Source organism: Buteo buteo, chromosome 19 (genome assembly GCF_964188355.1).
Source record: "Buteo buteo chromosome 19, bButBut1.hap1.1, whole genome shotgun sequence".
Classification (NCBI taxonomy): domain Eukaryota; kingdom Metazoa; phylum Chordata; class Aves; order Accipitriformes; family Accipitridae; genus Buteo; species Buteo buteo.
The window spans coordinates 4,695,319-4,708,916 of record NC_134189.1 but is presented as its reverse complement, the minus strand read 5'-3'; the positions used below and the strand labels follow the sequence as shown (position 1 = coordinate 4,708,916).

The 13,598-nt window shown below is 45.1% G+C and overlaps 1 protein-coding gene across 2 annotated transcripts in view; it reads right to left on the bottom strand.

Moving 5' to 3' along the window:
• SYN3 (synapsin III) overlaps positions 1 to 13,598 on the bottom strand; it is a 176,707-nt gene that overhangs the window by 21,918 nt on the left and 141,191 nt on the right. For both annotated transcript variants that reach the window (XM_075051079.1, XM_075051078.1), the window contains 2 exons: positions 11,369 to 11,431; positions 1,595 to 1,737 (listed from right to left, as the gene is read on the bottom strand). In XM_075051079.1, coding sequence (XP_074907180.1) covers positions 1,595 to 1,737; positions 11,369 to 11,431 — 206 coding nt within the window. The remainder of the gene's footprint in view (positions 1 to 1,594; positions 1,738 to 11,368; positions 11,432 to 13,598) is intronic.

Genomic DNA, 13,598 nt, shown 5'->3' with positions numbered 1-13,598 from the left:
TAAACTTCATTTCTCATTAAGGTGTTTCCCATTCATGGCTGTTTTCATGTGAAAACATTTTTCATTTAGCAAACAATTGTTTGCGCAGCTATATTCCCAAGTGGGGTTAGCTCTTAGTGCGACTGCTTTCTTTCCTCAATCATCTGGTATTATTTCTGATCCCTGTCTGGATGAGTGCGAATAATAAACGGGGAAAGGATATGGTCAGGCTAACAGAGCCTTTGTTTCACTTAGAGGCAGGCTGGGAGCAGGCTCTGGAGCCAAGGCTGGGTAGGTTGGCAGGAATAGGGAATTTTAATTGATATTTTAAACCTTCCTTCCTTTGGCCAATTTGAGCCAGACTCCCTGAGATGTTAATGTAATATTAGGCAACTGTGCTATTGTTGACCCAATCAGATTTAAAACAAATTTTATCTCATTGGGTTCACATGAAGTAGCCGAGTGTCCCACAAGTCCTTCCCATGAAGAATGTGACCAGTCGTTATCTAGTTTACTTAAATACCTCTGTGTTAGGAATCCAACTGGGAATTTTAGGTGGCTATAGCTGAAAAATATGTGATGGTGTACATTTGATTATCTTATTTAACCATGTTTCGCCAGAACTACAGCCTGGGGGTTGGTAAACATGGACCCAAAACTCACAGTGTTGTGGGTGTTAGGTAACATATGAAATTTATGTGGCGACCTGAAGAATGTGCTGCTGGACCTGTCTACTTATGCAGAATTTTGTGGCTGGATAAGAAGCTTCTGGAGAAGCCGTGCTATTTGGCTTTTCTCATCTAATGGTTTGCAGTAAGAAGAAACAGGTGTCTTTCTGATTCATGTGGTTACATCTTTAATTGAGCTTGACGACTACTGAAGTTTGGCTGAATGCTTTTTAATATTTTTAAACATACCAGTGTTGAGGGTTGTCTTCATGCCATCTCCCTCACTACCCCACGGGGCGGGGAGGAGCTTTGGGGCACCCACAGAAATGTCTCTCCTTCCCCTTTCCCTCCTTTGTACGCTTCAAGGAGCACACATGCAAAATGCCCCCAGAAACCCTGCATGCTGGCCAGGCTGAGGCTGTTCATACCCGGTGCTGTGCGCTCCTCGTGGCCTCATGTGCTTGCGGTGCCGTGATCTCCAGCTGGGGAGAGGATGGGGTGTTGCTATGGGTTGGACACGGTAGGATTCCATGAGTTACAGCTGGCTCAATCTTTTTTATTGTTTCCCGCAGGTGGGAAGGGGTGGGTTCAGTTCCCACTAGAGGGTATGGGGAGCTGGAGGATTTTGCTGGGAAAGATGAGCCCTTTGACAACAGGAGGGAGAGGTGATAGGTGATGGCAGAGCACAGTTGTTATAGTGGGAACTAACTGAATCTCAGAAACAGGTAGAGAGAGATTTACCTTCCAGAAACAATGAGCTGATGGTGAGTAATGGAGAAGATGACCGGTGGATGAGGGATCTGGGTTCAGAGGTGGGAGGAGAACAGAAGGGCTATTCTTCAAGGAAATTAAGTCAGCTTCCTACTCCTGGCCAGAGCAGACGCCGACTGAATCACATCCACAGCACTGTCTCCCCCCGTCTCACTCTGGCATAGCCACACACTCACATGTAAGCCTTGTAGTTGCTGCCGATTTTCTGGATTCGGATGTCGTACTTGGAGTCAATGAACGGCTCGGCGGTGGCATAGGTTTTTGCCATGGCTACTATGCTGGCCATGTCCCGGAAGTCGTGCTGGTTCTCAACTTTGACCTTGATTGCCAAAATCCAGTGCAAAAGTGACAAGGGCAACAAGAACAGGAATACTTTGTGAGCAGAAATCATCTCTGCGCCTGAATAGCACAATGTCAGTTAAAACCCCCACAGATGGAACTGAGGACAGAGCAGGGATTGTGTGATTGAAAGACAGAAGTTCCCCAGACCAACCCAACCCAGAACAGATCAACCCCTTTCTCCTTCCTCACACACAAGCCCTGGTAAACCTGGCACCAGGGAGGCAGCTAGACCTTTGCCCAGATGGCTCTCGCTAATGCTCATTGCTTTTATGACGCTTCAGAAAAGTATTTGATCTCTTAAGGGGCATTACTTCATTCCAACATTGGAACTGCTATTTCCCATATTGGGGTGGATGAAAACCGAGTATTTTGGGTGGTCAGGAAATAGAAGCCAATGCCAGGAAATCAACAAGAGAGCTGGTTGTCTGCCACCTCTAGGCTTCAGTTCCCTGGCATTTCATGTTAGCCCCCTCCAGACTTTCTTTGAGAAGCTGTGCAGGTCTCCTGGCTGGAAGCAAGCTCTGAAGGAAAAGGATGTCTCTGAGGAAGCCTGTGATTCTCGGGGAGATTTGTGTGAGCGTGATGCCATGGGCACGTGTGCGGGACAGCTGGTTGGGTGTTAGACTTGAGTCGCACTTGGAAATGTGCGGGGGGGAGGGCAGTGGCCTATGAACTGGAGTTTTTCTGAGAAGCTGGCTTTTCACAAATTTGTATTCAGTTATGAGAAATGCTCTGTATCTTATCCAAAAAAAAAAAAAAAGGAAGAAAACAGGACCAAAACAGTAGAAGCTCTAATGACATGATCAAACCTCTACAAAAGCTCATTGATTTGGAAGGGGAAAACTGAACAAGCAGGTAACAAGAACATAGTGGACAACTTCACCTCATTCATACTATCAACCACAGCCTTTAGTCTATTGGCAAAAACTTTTCTGGTGCATCAGAGAAACCCGTGCAAGTCTTGTTCCTTAGAGCCGGACGGGTGCAGGAAGGGTGGGTTAATTGGTGGAAAAAAGACCAACACTGTGTGAAAAGGGTGAGCGAGTGAGTGACTTTCTTTATGTATTACCTACACTTTGTATTTTGGTAACACTTCGAGACCACAGTTGGGGATTGTAATCCTGCTTTGCTAAGTGTCTACTCGCTCGTGACAACCGGTCAGTCTCTGCCCTAGAAGAGCTTCCCAGTTGCGTCACTGTGTGTGTTAAAGGAGGGTGATGCCAGACTATGTGGAGCCAGCTGAAGGAAATGTGTACAATGGTATTTGGTGTTTCTTCGCAAAGAACAAACAAGTGGTTTTACATATCTGCCTTCAACCATGAGAGGGCAGGAGCCATCTTCACTAGAGAACAGAGGACAAGCTTGTTGCTAACCTGTTTTACTCTGTTTAGATGGTTTTCTGTAAGCACCAGCCGCAACATAAGCCAAAGATGCAGCCACATCCTGATGCAGAAAAGCTCCTGAGAACTGGACAGGTTGTGGGGAAGATGAAAAGTGCAAGTAGTTTGACCCGTGACCATTTCTAGATGCCTGAATAAGAAGAAAAAAGACCTACTCTTTGCCTCTCCTTTTGCCAAATGCCAAATATCCCTAGTCCTCCTCCCTTTTGCTATGGTGAGGGCTGTGTTCTCGCTATTCAGGGACCGCTGAGAAAAGGAGCAGAGGAAGAGACAGTTGTCTGTGGGGTGGGAGGGTAGGAAAAAAAAAAAGGAAATAACAAACACAAAGGGGAAATATAAAGGCAACTATTGCACGTCATCCAGGAGGAGCAGCCTTGTTCTGGGCTGTGTTGTTCCCCTCTATGTCTGAGCGGGGCTGCGTGCGGTGCTGGCTGCTCCTGGTGTGGCAGGGCAGGGTGAGGTGGTAGGAATGCCCCGGAGGCAGCGGAGGGGAGCAGGAGAGGGGAGCATCTCCCATGGGGGGAGCCCCCAGCCTGGGCACGGCTTGCAAAATACCGGGGGGAACAATGCGGGCTTTGTCAGGGCTGGGTACTTTGGTTGCATAGATAAGAGCTGCGCTGGGCTGAATGACATCAAGTGAGAGCATCCCACCCAGATGAGATGATCGCAGGAGGGACTGCAGGGGCAGGCGACGCACAGTGTTATGACATATTCTCCCGGACCCTTTTGGCAATGGGAAAAGACAAAAGCCATTATATAATGACCTACTTGGAACAAGGACGTTTGTGGGATCTGAAACAAAGTGCTGCGCTTGTGCAACAGATGTCTTTGGGCCCCGGCTGAAATGTTTGCATTCCCAGCCCAGGAACATTTGTCCCGGAGGCAGAGGAAGGGATGCTGCTTCCCTCTCCAGACTGGAATTAGACCGTATTGTTATTGCTAGAAAGGAGTTGTATGCTCGTCTCGTTAAATGGGATTTTTCCTCAAAAATGCAGCATGCTATGGAAAGGAAGGGTCCATTTCTTCCTCCTCTCCATCACCCCCCTCCCTATAGTGGAGAGAAAGAAAGCACTTGAAGGTGTTTTTTTCCAATGGGCCTGAGGATTTTTGGCTGGGTAAATAAAGAGGGGGGGACTCACCGAGGACACAAAGTAAGAAATGAAAAACAAAGAAGATGACTCCCACAGTGCTACACCACTGCACAGTCCTCAGAAAACAGCTCTGCCATCTTACCTGGCCTGTGCCAGAGCCCTTCCCATGGACTTTTCAGAGAAAGCAACTCACAGAGGTCCCCTTTTAGGAGATCACGGCCTTATTTCCTACCAGGCATAGAAACAATCACCAAAGCTGAAATCTGAGCCACTGTTTGTTAATTGTTAGAGCTGGCCAAATTTGTCAAAACAACAGCCGTGTCCTGGGTTAACGCTGGTTTAGCCCAGGGTATGATTATTACTTCAGAAACAGGAAGCACTAGAGTTACAGTCAAATTAGATTTATTTTCCTGCCTTATCTATCAAGTCCACCATTTTATTAGCTTTCTACTTTTAAATTTTGTATAATTCATTTCCTCCTGCCTTGTAACCCTTTTACATGTCAATAAAATATCCATTCTCCTAACAGGAGAATAAACCCTAGAGATAACCAAAGATAGGGTGGATGTAGTGTGACAACAGAGGGCATTATTCAAGACCGGGCTATTAAAAACCATTCTAGAGTGAACAGTTACCAATTTACCTAATAAAGAATAAATCTGTCTTCTAAAATGGCAGGTTGGCCAATGTGTGAAACTGAGAAAAGAAGTTGGAAAGAAATCAACAGGAAGCCAATTCTCTCTCAATTTCTTTTTTTCCCAACCTCAACAGGAAGCCATTTTTCTCTCTCTCTCTCAAAAAATTTTTTTCCCCAACCTTCTTAGGATAAATGCAATATCCCATTAGCTGCACAGAGGAGTGCAAACAGCGAGTGCAAACACAGCCCCTGCCCTGGTGGCCTGTTTGCTTAGCTGTACTGGCTGTTTGAGCAGCAATAGACTCATTCTGGAGGCATCAGCTGCTGTTTGCTGTAGTGGTTTAGTGACCTGTTGTGAAGAGTTTGGGCCAGTGTGTTGACAAATGCCTTTTCTGAGGAAGAAAGCTCTCTGAGATAGTCCCTGCTTTCTTTCTGGCTCTCTAACTCAGGTACCGGCCGTGGCCTAGCACGCTCCCTGTTGCTGCATTGGAGAGGGGAGTCTGGCTGGATCCCTGGGGACATGCCCACACAGATGTGACCATCCCTTTGCCCTGTGGTGGCATCTCAGAGGCTGATACTACGTGACCTGCAGCTGGTGCCCGTTCTCATCCTCAGCCTGCCCAAGAGGCACTGATCTTCCTGCCCTTGGCAGGAGAGCAGTCTGAGGGACAGATCAGGAAGAAACACTTCTGCCCCATCCCTGCTGTGGACCTTCTGTTGAGGCCTTCCTGCAAGGCAGGATTTTGGACGGTGTGTCCTGGCATTGTTAAAAACCCACCATGGATACTTCCCGGGCAGTCTGAGCCACCCCTGAGATCTGCGTGAGAACAGGTTCCTGCAGTGAGGGACCTGGGTAGAGATTTCTGCTTCTTCTGTCTCGTTATTCCTGAATCTACTGCCTCTTGTATATCCCAGATGTTCCTGGACACCGGGGTCCCAGGGCTGCGGCACTCCTCTCTCATCTTTAGCCTAAGCACTGCAAGGTATTGCCTCACAGTCCCCTTTTGCTTTCATTAGTTACGTGGCCACATGAAAAAATAGTCAGCCAGCCAAAGTGGCATAATTATAGTAATCTGCTAGGGCTGCCCTTGCCTTGCCTCTCTGAGTGTCATCCAGAGTTAACTCTGCCTTACAGGTTAAACCCACACCACTTTGGAGATGGCTTGCAGAAGCAGTTTATGTGTCCAAACTGGGGTTAGAGGCAGGTTCAACTGGAAGGTAAGTGTCCAAGGCTGAGCCAGGGCCGGGCTTGGCAACGTGGTGTTTAACTGAGTCTTGGTAGGCTTGTGAAAATGCACAGCCTGGGTACTTTCTGCCAGAGGAACTGGTGTGGCCACATAAAACTTGTGATTTTTTGTCCATCTCAACCTGCACTTAGCCTTTCTGTAGTGACTTTACCATTTTGGGACAGCAGGTCTTCAGGAATGACTCTGCACAGAGGGTTTCCTGAGTCTCCTCTTCCTTCTACCCAAATTATACTCCTCTTCTCAGAAAATACCCAATCCAACCAACACACATTCAGTTTAGGCCTAACTTTGACACACCTCAAAATAACAAAGACACAACAGAGTCTGCATTTCCTTATTATCCTCACACTGAAGGTCTCCAGATGTTACACTGCCTTTAATGCATTAAACCTTATAATCCCTACTAACTTCCTAACAAAGAGCTTCTCTCAGCCCCAAGTCTTGGCAGCTTTGGTCCCTGGTGGGGATCCCCTGGATCAGTCACCATTTTCTGTGTCCAGAGAAAGCTTCCAGATCAATGTGCAAGAAATGGGGATGCTTTTGCTATTTTCAAGATGGGTGGTACCTCCTCGCTCATGAGTCAGTGGGAACGCAGTGATTGGGCTGCTCTGTTGTGAATGTTACATGTCAAGTCATTATTTGTCCTCTGTAAAAGAAAATATTTGCTCCTTGACAAACGAAGGCAGCCCTTTCCCCTTCCTTTCCTCTTTAGCACGCTGGATTTTTCAAAGCTCTCACTTTTGGAACATTCTATTTCCAGTCCCGAGAGAGACAAGGTGACGAGCTGTCCTTCCTGATAAAAAGCTTGCAGTATTTTTACATTACAGAGTGGGTCTGTTTAGTTTGTGCTATATTTATACCAGGGGGAAAAAAAAAGTAGAGAAGTCTTTCCCATCCAGTAAGAGAGAAAATAACTCTGACCATGTTATTATGAACAACAAGTTTTTCTTCTACAATGTAATAAATTCATCTGAGCCAGGATTTGTACTAGGGAGGTGTTTTCATAATTATGGGGCAGGAGGGGACAGGAGGTGACTCTTAAACTGGCCTAATTAGAGAGGTCTAAAAATAAAGTAAGAGTAGCAATATATATATTTATTAAATTCGTATAAATATATATAAAGCTACATGAACAGATACTATTTTTCCTCTCTTTGCAGATCTGGCAGTTGTTTCCTTCTCATGATCTGATCAGGAAGAGGTGAAGAGGCTCTTTGAGTGTATTTGCAGTGCTGGGCTCTGTTCCTAGGGCACTTTAGGGTCATGTTAGCACACAAATGGCAGATATTAACACACTCAGAGCTTTATTCTTTTCCATGGGCTCTGGCATTATGAGATCCGGAGTCAGGAAGAAGTCTGATTCCTTTCTCACTGTAGTGCTCACCCTATTCAACAGAGACCCCCAATCACTTCTGGGGTAGGTAGGCTCAAGCTGCACAATGCTTAAAAATGCCTTGACCTCTTAGGAACTGCTGGGTGAACCATAGTTCAGTTCTGCACAGGGAAGGACATCTCTTCTCACTGTCCATCCGTGGCTTCCCTGGAAGAGTCCTTGAGTGCTGTTGACCCCATGAGCCTGGGCAACTTAAATACAACATGAGAAAGGTCATTCTCTGGTGACTCCATTATCTAAGCAGTATTTCTACAGATATTTTATTTGTATCGATACTGTGTTGGACCAGCAGCACACAGAGCACTTGTTATGATCTTCCAGTGCCAGCAAAATATGAAGTGACTCCTAATTTTGGAAGGGGGATAATGATGGTCATGGGAGGGGCTGTGGGGCATATATGCTGGTTTTAGGTGAGAAGATTGTCTGGGGCCCCTTTGTCTCTCTGGGTGAAGGCTATTCCTGCTGTCTCTGTTCAAGTCAGTAGAGAGGTTGTTGTTTCTGGATTTCTCAATGGAAATTTCAAAAGATGCCTTTTATTGTAAATTTGTTTTTTTCATCTCCACCTGCAACTTACATGCATGCATAATTTGGCAAGAGCATGTCTATCACTAATGGTATACTGCCACCCCTTTTGGTTCTGACCTTGAATACTAACTGTTCCTCTTCCAAGCTAAAGACGGTCAATAGAGCCTGTTTCTTACAATTCCTAACACAGTTATTTTTCATTTTAGCTTTGAGGACTCTCTGTTCAATTCTCTGATTAAAAAATGTGGTGAGTGAATTTTGTGAAAATGTTGTGAAAACAAGCAATATGTGAAAATGAAAGTCTATTATAATTATGCTGTTTCTAGCCATTTTTGCAAAATAACAAACACTCAGCACTTCTTATAGTGTCAAGAGCATTATGAACATGAATTAGCAATAAGTATCAGATAATCATTATAATCCTTCTGGTCTGTAACACAGAGAAACTGAAGAAGAACTGTGAAATGACACAAATCTCCCTGCAAGTCAATGGTGGAGCTCTTTGGGGAAGAGGCCTTTTCTATGTCCAGAGTTTTTCTGGCTCCTGGCCACTGCCTCAGTTCAAATAAAGAATAGCAGTGTCTGGACTTCCCATCTTTGCTTTTTCTTCTAAGTCCTGGTGCATCCCATTTCATGTGATTTTATCATTAATAACAAGAAAAATGTAAGTACTTCCTTGACAATTTCTGCTGTTAATGAGATTGTAATCTGAATGCTCCCATCCTTTGAAGCACCCATTGCAGGTACAAATACATGGCTTGCTATCTTGGCATCGTTTATTGCAGTAAGTACTATTTTTAATACTCACATGTGTACTTTGGCTAATAGGTTGGTTATTTTATCCTTTGTTTCTTCAGTCCCTACTTTTATACAAAACATGACCTGATGCAGGTGCTTTATTAACATTTACTTTCTTACACTCATCTAAACCAAAAGCAAACCTCTCTCTCTTCATATTACATAAATTTTACAGCTAAAGACCTGCTATTTCCTGCTATCATCTCTACTTCTGAAGACCAATGCAAAAAAATCCTTTAGCTCTTTGTAATCTTCTTATCATCATTGGTTATTGCTTTTACATTATGATGGTTAAAACCACTGTTATGTCTCCTGGAATCTTTCCTCTTCTGAATTACTTAATTGGAGGTTTGATTTTTTATTTTTTTTTACCTGTAGGTGTTACTTTCCTAGTATACCCATAGTTCTGCTTATCTGTATTTCTCATGACATTTTCTGTGGTTTCTTTCTGTCAGTCCCACTTGTAATTGAACCCTATTGTATTCAACATGAAACAAATTCCTGTTACTTGTCTTTTAAACCAACCAACTTGTTCTTTATTTTATTTTCACTTTCTCTGTTCTCTTTTTGCTCTATGTAATAAAATGCAGTGGGACTTCAAGAAGACTAATTTAATCACTCAACTTCCCTTCAGGCTGCTTGTGGCTGGAGAAGAGCCCTAACTAAAACCATAAGGTCAACAACCCTTCCTTCCTGCACCTTCCCCATCTACTGAACAGAGCACCGTTGAAACTCTGTGCCCACATCCACACTTTCCTAGTAGTCCCTGATTTCATAATGGACTAAAGTAAACTTGGCCTCAGACTAATTCTTTCTTCTAAGATGCTGGCTGTCAGCCTATCTCCATCTGGAACGACTTCCTAGATATGCCCCTTGTACCACTGCGTACAATTGTGCCTGGAAATTGAATAGAAACTTTCTTCCTCTATAACTTATGACAGCAAAAATCAACATCATTAAAGAATAAAATGGGAGGGAAAGTGAGTGGTGGAAGAAATCTGGTGTCTGGTGCAGAAGACAATAGCTAAATATTCTGCTGAGAGTTTTGTCTGGAAACACTGTTAAGATTGGGGTTCTTTTCTCTGATTCTACCCTCATTTCTGTAGCCACCAAGGGTCTTTTGTGCATGAGAGAGACACATGAAGCCCTCCCTACATTACAAGTGAAATTGCAGAGCAGTCAGAGAGATCCAGGATTGCAGGGTCTCAAGGAACTTGAAACCTTTCCTCAGGGAGAGCTTTCTTCCTCCTGGTTTGTCCTGGTTCGATTTTGCTAATGAAATCCTTCCTAGGGACATGTTCAGTGGCTCACTTAACGAGCAGCTATAGGCTGTCCACATGTACTCTTAATTCAATGACACCTCTGCCTGTTTAACATACGCAGCACCGATATTTTAACAAACATTTCCTGCTTATTTAAATGTTTGTGCTTTGATGCTGAAAGCCAACTCCACCACTGGCTGAAGGATCTGAGCCCACTTCCTCTCCGGCAGCTACCATCCAGACAGGGGAACGTTGCAACCAAAGCAAGAAAGATTATGAGAGCTTCCATGTGCAATCCAGAAAGCCAGAAAGGGCTTCTGTTTCCAGAGCGCAAGCAAACAAGCTGCACCAAGTTTAAGTTTGGCATACCTATATATAATTTTCAGGCAAAGTGTGAGGCTGGGAGGAGCGTCTGCTCTAGGGAAGCACTGTGACAGGGGTATCAGTTACGAAGTCCACGTACCACTCTTTTAGATTCAGAGATGATGCATCAGAATTTCCTGCTTCTGAACAAATCAAGTTTTAGACAGATAGGGAATGCTTTTTTAAAAGGTATATGCAAGAAAGAGGAGGCTAAAGTGCAGCAGGCATGTAGCAGCGATGCCTCACTGAAAGGGGAGCCCAGTCACCCCAAGAAACAGGGGCTGCTAATTCACTGAGGGAATAAAGATCCCAGAGAGCCTGGGAAAAACAAACAGGTCCTTCTGGGGAGTGAACTGTTTTTCAGGATTCCTTGGCAGGCAACCAGCCACTCTGCTTTGTAAGGTCTTGTTCTTCCTTGCAAGGAAGAAAAAAATAACTGAAGGGCTCCCGTTTTCTTGAATAAGGTCATCATAATGTGCTCAAAAGGACCAGTGCCACTGCTTCTCATTGTGAGAGCTATGGGGTGTAGCGGCACATTACAGGTGCTTGAATAAACAACATTACCACTTTCAGGAGAGGAGAAAATATATAAAAGACGAGCCTAATGACTTCAGCCCAGCCAGCTTTTCCCCCACTCTTCACAACCCCCCTTCCCACATCCCAGACAGCCTCCAGCCCGATACCACTGCCTGTCTCCAAGTGCGTGACAGAGGAAAAAGGCCTTTTCTCCCACAGGAACAGCCAGTGCAACCCAGATAGGCTGTGGGGAGGTTTAACCCCTTCGCTGGCTGGCCACACACCATGTACGATCACAGGAATGCTGTGCCACATATATCTATGCTGTGCCAAACATCATCTGTTTCCTGAACTATCCGTATTTTTTTTTACTTACCTTTCCCATTCCAGCATGAGCATGTCCCAGCTTGACCACTACAGGGAAATTTGGAGTTGTGAGCTGAAAGACAAAAGAAGGACCTCCTCATTAGTTATTTCTTTCCAGCCATTGTATTTGCAATAGTTTACTTCTATTTAGTAGCTTTTATCCTCTTCCTGGATGTTGATGGGAGGATAAAAAGGTCAAATAAAGATTGTCCAAGTGGTAGGACAATAAGCAAATAGCTCATCACTGGGACCCATATGATCAGAAATGGAGGCCAGGCAGAATTCCTCAGATCTGACCCACTTTTGCTGCCTGATAGCAGTAACCTCTAAAACTTTCTTATTTGTTCCTGTTGCTTTTCCCATCCTGTAACATATGGATGTGTGTACACTCATATGTGTGTAAAAAAAGCTGCACCTGCAACCTTGACTAAGTGAACACTTTCAGATGCTGAAAACATCTGAACTGTGAGAAAGACAAAGGCTGTTTGTTTTTTTCCACACAGACTGCTTTGACCTTTAAAGTGAGTGTGAGCAGTCCTTCAGCAGCCCTCCCATCAGCAGTGGTGGGGGAAAGGAGAGAGGGAACAGGGGCCAACCCTGTCCAACTCACAGAGTCCATCTATTCATAAAGCCTCTTCCTCTCTTCTCTAAGTTCAGGGGTAGGTATAGGGAATAATAGAAAACAAAGAAGGGTTGGAATGAGCAATAAGAATAGAAACAATTATGCCATGTCTTCTCTCTGGCTTGTGTGGTGTTTACCTTGGGCCGGGTCCTGCCATCCGAGCCATGCAAGTGCATCTTAGTGCACATGTGGGATTTTACTTGGAGAAGTGCCTTCACTGGACTGGTAGGAAGTGCACATGCCAGGAGTAACCAGGATACATACACCACACCTCCCCTACATACCAGTTGGTCCCTTTCTACGCCTCTGTTTGACATCCCTGTGCTCTTCATCTTGCCTGTGCTCCTGATTCTTGTGGTCTAAATGCTATCCCTTCAGTACATAACCTGTTATTTTTTACCGCATATTTCATCTTCTTTAACGGGAATTCTTTTAAAAGACACCTTTGTCTTTACCTAAATGCCTGAAGCGATGAGCTCTATTCATTAAGCAGTTAACCTGGGGATCTGGCAATGGGAGGAAGTTGAATTTTGACAGAAAATTGGCTCTCCTATTTATTTGAGCTTGAGAATAGATAAACAAATTGTTCTTGTGCTAATTACCAATTGTCTGTATGGACAGGCAGGCGCTACGCCCTAAAGATAGAATGGTGCTGCAGTCTCCATCTGTGGCAGTTCAGTATAAATAACAAAATTAGCAATGAACACTGATATGTTTTGCTATTCAACTGCTTATGTAAAGAAATGTCACAGGAGAGGGGAACAGTGAGTGCATCATGTTCTCAAACAACCTGTGTCACTTGTGAGGACCTTCTTTGGGCAGAAAGCTGAAGGATCCTCTCTGGACCACAGAAGGGCACACAGCTGCAATAAATCACAGTCCTGGCACAGGCAGGGACCAGCACCCACTGTTTCAGAAGAAGAGGCAAGAGACTGTGATAGGTGGCCATCCTGAAGCCCCGTAGTTAAGCATATGTCCAGGCACATGAGTTTGTGCTCTATTTCCCCTTCACTTCTCTAATTCATTGTAAGAGCCTGAAATTTAATTTGCTGCTGGCATAAATGAATCAAATGGAGGGCTGCACCTGAGGCTTACTGAAGATAGAGCTATGGATGGACCGTGCCAGGCCTTTAATGCTGGAAGATGAAAGGTAACCTAGTAGTTAGGGCACCCACCTGCTCAGGCTCTGGGATACCTGGCTTGCTTCCCAGCTCTCTCATCCATGCCCCACGCACACTGTTTGAGCCAAAGTGCTCGCAAGCCCCGGCCTCTGTTCCCTGTTTGTGAGCAGAGGCAGCAGCTGTTCCTACCGCACGGGAAAAGCAAGCTGCACGCTGTGAGCCAGCCTGATACCCTGGCAAGGAGGCCAAAGAGATGTGCGGGATAGATAATGTTATATCCCCAGCTCAAAGCAGCCGGAGGCAGGAAGCGATGTCTCTGCTGCCCTGTTTGTGTACCCTACCTGCGAGTTTTGCGGAGGGAGCCTGGCTCGAGCACGGGGCCTGGGAGCGGGAAGCATCTGTTTTCCTGTGTACATGCAAAGAAAGTTTGGGATCCAATAAACAACCCAAGTTTACTGCCAGCCTGGAAGAAACCACCGGCAATGACAACACTCTGC